We start from the raw sequence: 8,072 nt of genomic DNA, 5'->3' as shown, positions 1-8,072 counted from the left end.
TTTTTACTCAAAAAACTAAGAGAAGACCCTTTTAAATAAGAGAGAAAAAGGCCTGGATATGAGATTGAAGGCCACACACCCTGTGGGTTCTTTCTTTCAAATGCCTAGGGTACTTGGGCATGGACCCGTCCTGCTTGGCTTTATTATTATTATTATTATTTTGATTAAATATATATTTATAAGAAAAATATTCAACCTAGTTGAATCCATAATTTGAATTGTAGGTTTGATGGATTGATCATACCATAACATCTAGACTATTTGTTTTTGTTTAATGTATTTTTTGTCCCTTAAGTTTTAAAAAATATACAATCCTTTGTTATTATTGATTTGCATTAGTTATCTTACTCCTACATACTTTTCATAGTTTTTTTTTTAAATTATTTCATACAAAAAAAATCAACATGCTTTTTATTGTCATATAAATATATTAAATAAAAAATGATATTTAAAAGAAAAAAATTATTAAATTTGATAACAATTTAGTTGTTTGACTTGAATTTACTTGGATTTAAAAAAAAAAAATATTTTTACTAATTTTATAGTTGTTTGACTTGAATTTACTTGGATTTTTTAAAAAAAATATATTTTTACTAATTTTATTTTTTAATATTAAGTTAATTGCAAATTCAACTTTATAATTTATTTTAAAAAAAATTATCCCTATAAATTTCAAATGTCAACATAGATTAACCAAGTAAATTTAATTAATATGCTTCCATCTCGATATTAGATAAAAATCTCATTTAATATACATCTAATTTAAAATTCGTGGTTATTTTTTTTTTCAGAAGATACATTAGCAATACCTAGATTTTTTTTTTTTTTTACTCTCAATGGACCATTATACACTAAAATAATCTATCGGAAAAGGAGAAATAAATAACCCTGTGATCATTTTGATGCATGCTAAAGGCTTTCTGGGATCTGGAAGTTCACTGTGATCGGAGTATAATGGCTGTCTTTAATCGGCATGGCGAATGTGCTGCCCAGTGATCACTGGTACTATTATTGTACATGAAGAATAGTAGAAACTAGAAAAGCCAATGTTAGATTATCGCATGCTTGCACTGACTCGCAGAAGAAATAAACAGAGATGACTAAAATCAGTAAATCTTATTAAGACCTAATCCTCAATGCATGCCAAAGGTGTAAGTCAGCATCTCATTTGCTTTGCTACAATGCTTCTTGCTTCATCATCCTTGGTCAGAAACAACGGTCTAGGATAATTTCTAGAGCCTAGCAGTTCCTCTCGAGCTACAGAGACTAATGTCTTGAAAGTTGATGCAACAGGATAGTGCTGCTGTCAGTTTCTTCAAATCATCTGTTGTATGTGTTGCGCACAGAGTCACTCGTAACCTGATTTTGAAAAGAAAATAGTCGGGTCAAAAAGGATTTATTCAGGTGGATAGAAAAAGTAACAACACAAGGGCATCAAAGTTGGAACCACATGTTGACTGAAACCTCGCCACAATTAACGGCATTGACTTTTCTTAGCTCCCAGATACAGTACGTTAATTTTTAAATCGAACCTAACTTGAGGTTTTGAAATATCTTGAAGAACTTTCTGACAGCTGTTGGTCTGCTTAAAATAAATGACTTCTAATGTCAACTTCCTCTGCTCAAGTGTACAACCATAGATGACAAATAAGTTCTTGAATAAATCAATCATAGCACAGCAGGCCACTGCTGACTAACACAAACTCTTCGAGTGTAAAATATGAAAGATGCATCATGTGTAGGCATTTTCCACTTTATAAGGCACTAGTTTATATTTGAGCCGAGCATTATCAACCTATATTTCTTTTCTGTTAAGAGTTTGAGCAAGTGTGCATCAAATTCCATTCCCTGACACTGAAATTGGGTGAAAAGGAGCACTGTGTAGAATGTATTTAGAATTGTGGTAGCAGTGGTAGTTCAAAGTATTTTTCATTTAAAAATATATCAAAATAAAGTTTTTTAATTTTTTTTAAATTATTTTTTATCCAAAAATATTAAAAAAATTCATTTCAAGTTAAAAAAAAATTCAAAAACCGCATTCCCAAACACTCAAGGAACAAATATCCTTGCACAAAAGAACATTCAGAGGGCCATCATGAATATGCAACGAAACCTGCATGAGTTGGGAGGCACAGTCGGGGGCCTGATTGCAGTCACGTGAAAACCAGATTTCAGCAAGTGCCTGATCCATCAAAACTATTGTTGTTAGTAGCTGTTGCAGCAGTCACACAAGGTCACAGTGCATGTGCAACAGAGAATTCATTTAGAGAGAGAGAGAGAGAGAGAGAGAGAGGAAACCGGCTGGCTTTGAGGGCTTTCTCTTCACTCCCTACAATAAGCGAAATTATGGGACTCGTGATGGGAATTCCAGTAAGAGCCCGAAACTCTTGCACCCTGTTCCAAATTGCCTTTCTACGCCATCCTTCCCTTTTCCCAACAATAACAGCAGCTGTCAGGTTGTACACAAGTTGTTACAGCAGAAAGTATTTTACCAAGAAAGCAAAGGCTATAAGACATGATAAAATTAAGTTCTACGCTAATTGTAAACAGCTACGGAATTTCAAGGTTTTTTTTCATAGACTTCCTAATTAAATGAAGAATTACTGGTATCCCCACCAAAGGCCGAGCAAGCTGCACACGAATGACCTGCAGAAAATGGCATCAGAAATCCCACGAGCTGCAAGTTCTTGTACGTGGGAAATTAACCAGATTGCATGATGTTAGGTACTGGGAATCAGTCAGAGGTCCCATATAAAAAGAAAAGGAAAAAAACAAGAAAAAGAAAAGAAAAGAAAGAAAGAAATGAACCAACAGACTAAAGTTTACCGTGGGCAGCAGCAGCAATAGGGACTGGTGAAGAAGTTGAAAATATGAATGAGCGGCCTCTTGATTGTATGAGTTGCTTCCACTTTTTGCTGTTCATATAGCATTGACATAACTTCATCAATTACTTTCATGTGCAATGCAACCTAAAGGAAACTTTAAAAGTAGAGGACAAAAGGGTAATAACAGGGTAAGTAGAACATGAGAGTTGTTAATTTAAACAAATGTTAGCAAAAACACAAATAGTCCTTCAATGTATCCTCTTTCAAAAGTTTAAGGACTATTTTAACAAGAGACAAATATAATGAAAGGTTTCGTTTTCTTGAGAAGTGAGAAACGAGTGTTATTGTAGTGATGCATCACTATTGCTCTCCACTAGTACCTGCATGCTATAAATCCACCATGGCAACCAGCAGCCTTACTCAGAGTTCCAATGCATATGTCAACTTGCCTATCACAATTGAACTCCTCAGCCACTCCCCCACCATGTTTCCCACAGACAAAAGTTCCATGAGCCTGAAAAAACTCAAGTTTAATTTTTTCATTAGTGATAGCATATAATAGCATCAAAGTAAACTGTCAGCAGATTTTTATTTTCTTGATAAAGACTTTACGTTCTCTAACAAAAGACTATTATATTTCACGTTTGCAATCCATACCACAGAAGTTAAATCTCAGAGCTTCAACCCTTGGACAAGATTCATGCGTACAAGACAGTTTGAAATAGCTTCTTACATACATCAGCCTTCAAGAGAACTTACATCATCAATGACTAACAAAAACCCATGCCTCTCACGTAAATTCACAAGCTCAATCATTGGTGCAAAGTCTCCATCCATGCTAAATAAGCTGTAATAACAAACAGAAAAGACACCATTCAAACCCATCTTGTCCTCACTAACAAGCACTCAAAAACATACTGCGAGAAAAATGTTAGCGGTTTATCAAGAATGCTGTCCTATAAAAGAAATAGGATAAAAATAAAATTCAAACACGCAACAAGCATACTGACAATGGATACAAGTCAGAAAAGAAAAATGGGCGTCTGTGGTTGTTGAACAAAATAATAGCTGCTTATGATTAGCCAACACTTGCAGCAAAAGAATAGAAGTTGGAATGGCATGCTAACCTGTCAGTCACGACGACTTTCTTCTTCAACTCACAACTTGATCTATGGAAAAAAATAATAAAAACAAAGTCAGATATGAACTCTGTGAAGAAAAAATGCAATGCAAAGGAAAGCACCAAAGGGGTAGATAAAGGTAAAGAACCTACAACAATGAACTAAGGTGGGACATATCACAATGCCTATAAACATACACATCAACAGTATGTTGTCGTTCAGCAAGACGAATACCATCAATTATTGAAGCATGGTTCAATGCATCAGAAAAGATAGCAATCCTATCCTCCTTCATAGGTTTTTCAGCTGCAACTAAAAGAGAGACAATGTTTCCAAGAGCTACCATCACTGCCATATTGGCAGAGAACCCTGTAGGACAAAGAAGACAATCCTAGCATATATTAAGAACAAGCATGCATCAGTGTTTCAGTTGAATATCCCAAACATTCAAAAGAGTATTAAAACAAAGTATTGTGCTTCCTAGAAATCAAACCGAGTTTCATGGATTTTCATTACGTGACAAGATCAGGCAAACATCCTGTTGGAGAGTAATATTAAATTATTTTGTAGCCTCACTTAACAGGTTAAATTATTAAGTGAGGCCTCAAAATATGATTTATATAATTCTCTAATACACTTCCTTAAGTTAAAGTTCTTTAAACTTGAAACTTGCACAAGTCCACAATACCTTGTGCTATTAATTAGAAAAGAAAATGAGAGTGGTGCAATTCAAACTTGTGACGGTTAAGTAATCAAGACTCTAATACCATGTCAAAAAATCATCATAATCCAATAGCTTAAGCTATTAGGTGAGACTCCAAGATAATTGTTAGGTGAGCCTATATTACTTTGCGACACACACACCTCCCTCCCAAAAATGAGGGGATAAAATAAAGATGACAATAATAAATGAATGAATGAATAAGTTGACAACAGTTTTTCATTGTCTTCCTTACTTTCCTATAAATCCACACAACATGATGAAAATCCCATGACCTGAAACTGTAAGTGAAATGTATAACGTATAGCTTGATATACCATTCTTACTTTACCAATAATGTAATAATCATAACGATAAAGTGGTTGGATAGTCTTATAACAGCAATTGTAAATCACTGAACTGACAGAAGGCATTAAAGCCATTGAAGCTCATACCTCTTTCTTCTTTAAGTCCGCCAAGGAAGACTCAAGTAACCTGTGGTAATTTGTATATCCACAGATTAAAGCAGAACCTCTAGGCCCCATTCCATGCTCTTGTGCTGCCTGATATAGTATTAAATCGTTATATCTTCGAAGCAGGGGAAAAACAAATAGCAAAAGTTTTTTTTTTAAGAAAAAAGTACCTTTGCAACTGCCCTGGCAATAGTGGGATGAGAACTCAAGCCCAAGTAATCATTTCCAGAGAACAAAAGTAGTTTCTTGAACCCTCCATTAGCTTCTTTATTGTCAGTGACTCCATTGCTCGATATATCCTCGTCTCCTATAAACCTCATTACTGAAATTAGACTAGAACACACATTTTCTTGAAATGAGAGACAAGAATCTTAAACAAGGAATAAAATTTAAAAAGAAATGCACGATTATTAACAATTCTAAGAGCAACCATGTCTATATTTCACTCCAATAATGCATAACAAATTTAAGAAATGAAGAAGAGTATACCTGAACTGGGAATGTCAAGGAGCCACTTGTGAAAGGTGGTCTCTGAAATGGAGATTTCAACCGAGGATCGATCCCAAGGCTGCATTTCGTCGAACACCTGATAATCATCTTCACAGTTTTTGTGAGGTTGAGGGGAAAGATTAATGGGTCTTAAAGATCGAAGTAGTTTTAAAGAATGAAGCTTTGCAAGTGCCTCGTCTACCCATGAGTCCCATGAGTCACCATAATTGTTATCTTTCTCCATTTTTTGTAGAGACAGAGAGAGAGGCGGAGAGGTAGAGAAGACGGAAGCTCAATCTCGAGGAAGTAGTTAGCAGTTGTTATATTAAGGAGGTAGGTGGTTTATAAGCAGAGCGAGTCCTGTCCTGCCTGCCGGCTGCGGTCACGTTTTTATTATATGTATATGTATATGTATTCATTTGAAATTGAACACCGCGTCCTAATACGAGGCAACTTCTTTTTTGGGTTTAAATTTAGATAGGATAGATTCACACATCTTTAGCTTTTGTGTTTATAGATTACAATTCCTTTATATCTGGGTATTTTTATAATTGCTTACATACTCTTTCTGTATTTGTGTGGGGTCTGCATCTAGCATTGTTTCTGTCATTTTTAAATTTCCAATCGTGTTTGCTTTTCATTACGCCATGTGATAGAACTATACTTGGAGTTTAGGGAAAAATAAAAAGAGGATAATTTTGTAGAATATGCCTTCTTTTCCTGTATAAAATACAATTTTAGATTACAATGACATACATGATACTATATAATTATATCAAAAATAGTTATATAAAATATAACATTTATAAAATTTAATTGTTTTGTAATTTTATTCATTTAGATAATGTTGTTCTGTATTCACAAACTTATAAAAACCAAAAATCTTCGCACATAGGTTTTGTTTGTAATGGAATTGTAGCAAGTGAATGTTGTAATTCGTATAATTTTTTTTATAATATATTAATAATGAAATGCATATTAATGTAATTACAAAATAACAAATTAATAGATGTCAATTTAGGTTATTTTATTACCAAAATTAAGTTCAACTACAATTTTAATCAAACATCATGAATATGTTTTTTACTAAACAACAACTTTAACTATAGTTTTAATTGAATACTTATTTTAATCAAACCAACTATAATTAAAAGTGATTTTTTTAAACTTATTTTTTTCATATCACAACTACAAAAGCTATCACAAAACTAAAACACACTCTATTTCTTTTTTTCTCCCTTTATTATCTCTTTCATTTTTTTCTTTTATTTTTAATTATTTTTATATAAAAAAACTAATGTGATATCAGACCACTAAGACCACTAACAAAAATTAGTGTTGTGTTATAATAATGATGGCATCATATTATGTCAGCATAATATAAGCATGTAAATTGATATTCTTTTCTTACTTTAGGAAGTTCTTTTATCCAACAACAAAAGTCTTATGGTTTCAATAAAAATTGATGTATTTACTTTGCTGATTTATAGAGAGATGGTTTAATAAAAAGGTCAAATTTTTTTAGTATAAGGGACTAGTTGATCAAGATATTTAAGGTTTTTTTAAAATATTTTTAGCTAGGTCTACCTTTGTTTTTAAGGATTAGTACAAGTCAAGTGGTCTCTTGTAGAGCTGAGATTGATTTTGGTTCAATTGTACTAATTTAGATATGGTAAAAGTAAGTTCAGGTGGAAACTCAAAAAATAACATTAATGAGAATAACATAAAAGTTAAGTTGGAGCTCTTAATGATAATCCCTCATTTGAAATTAGTTATGTGAAATTAGATGAAAGTGATTATTTTGATTCGGTCACGTCCATGTTTATTATTTATCAAAGCTTGAGAATTGTATGGTTACATTATGGGAGAACAAGTAAGGCAAATGATAAATCATGTATCATTTAATTGATGAAATTAAAAAAAAATCATTAGTTATGTCTTTGCTTGTTAACTTCATGTAGCCTTCTATTGCTTATGGTTATCTGCTCTATGATTCTGTATCAATGATTTAAAGTGTTCTAAATCAAACATACTTTTAACTTAGTAATAATGCACAAGTTTATAAGCCGTGTAAGAAGGTGCATGAGACCAAACAAGATAAGATGATTATAGCTTAATTTTTTACAAAACCCAATAATTTATGGAAGAATTTGGATTTCTATCAAGATTTTAAGCTGATTGTTCTAATGATGTAGTTAGATTTCAAAAATTAGTAGAAAAAGAATGAGTTTATAACTTCTTTGTTGGACTCAATATAAAGTATGATCAAATTAGAGTTCAAGTTATTAGTAAAAATATTTTTCTTTCGTTAAAGTAAACATACACACATGTTCATGTTCAAAATGGAAAGAGTTTGAGGAATATTATGTTATAACTTGTAATTCCACAAAGATCAATGATTAGTACTTAAAAGTGCACTTTTTATCAAGGTTTTATGTCATCATTTTGCACTTGAAGTATCAAT

General features: G+C 32.5%; 1 protein-coding gene across 2 annotated transcripts; it reads right to left on the bottom strand.

Annotated features, from left to right (window-relative positions):
• Positions 1-906: 906 nt before the first annotated feature.
• On the bottom strand, positions 907-6,122 carry BIOF (biotin F). 2 transcript variants are annotated; one of them, XM_011020054.1, is made up of 11 exons: positions 5,609-6,122; positions 5,290-5,426; positions 5,102-5,209; positions 4,099-4,337; positions 3,953-3,994; positions 3,585-3,672; positions 3,206-3,339; positions 2,827-2,915; positions 2,299-2,449; positions 2,114-2,182; positions 907-1,359 (listed from the first exon to the last, which is right to left on the bottom strand). In XM_011020054.1, the coding sequence occupies exons 1-11, from the start codon at positions 5,850-5,852 to the stop codon at positions 1,233-1,235; spliced, it is 1,428 nt and encodes a 475-aa protein (XP_011018356.1). In that variant the 5' UTR covers positions 5,853-6,122; the 3' UTR covers positions 907-1,232. The 2 variants fall into 2 exon arrangements, with proteins under 2 accessions (XP_011018356.1, XP_011018357.1); XM_011020055.1 differs by having other exon boundaries at positions 5,290-5,452; positions 5,609-5,654.
• Between the last annotated feature and the right edge of the window lie 1,950 nt (positions 6,123-8,072).

This window comes from Populus euphratica, unplaced genomic scaffold (genome assembly GCF_000495115.2).
Source record: "Populus euphratica unplaced genomic scaffold, PopEup_1.0 scaffold25.1, whole genome shotgun sequence".
Classification (NCBI taxonomy): Eukaryota; Viridiplantae; Streptophyta; class Magnoliopsida; order Malpighiales; family Salicaceae; genus Populus; species Populus euphratica.
This window is presented reverse-complemented; position numbering and strand designations above follow the sequence as displayed.

Bases quoted from the DNA above. Each gene is read 5' to 3' on its own strand.
- BIOF (XM_011020054.1), bottom strand. From the start codon at position 5,852: ATGGAGAAAGATAACAATTATGGTGACTCATGGGACTCATGGGTAGAC. The intron at 2,916-3,205 runs GTACTAGTGGAG...CTATATGAACAG, and splicing joins GGTGGATTTATAGCATGCAG to CAAAAAGTGGAAGCAACTCA. The intron at 1,360-2,113 runs GTTTCGTTGCAT...TTTCAAAATCAG, and splicing joins GTGCCTCCCAACTCATGCAG to GTTACGAGTGACTCTGTGCG.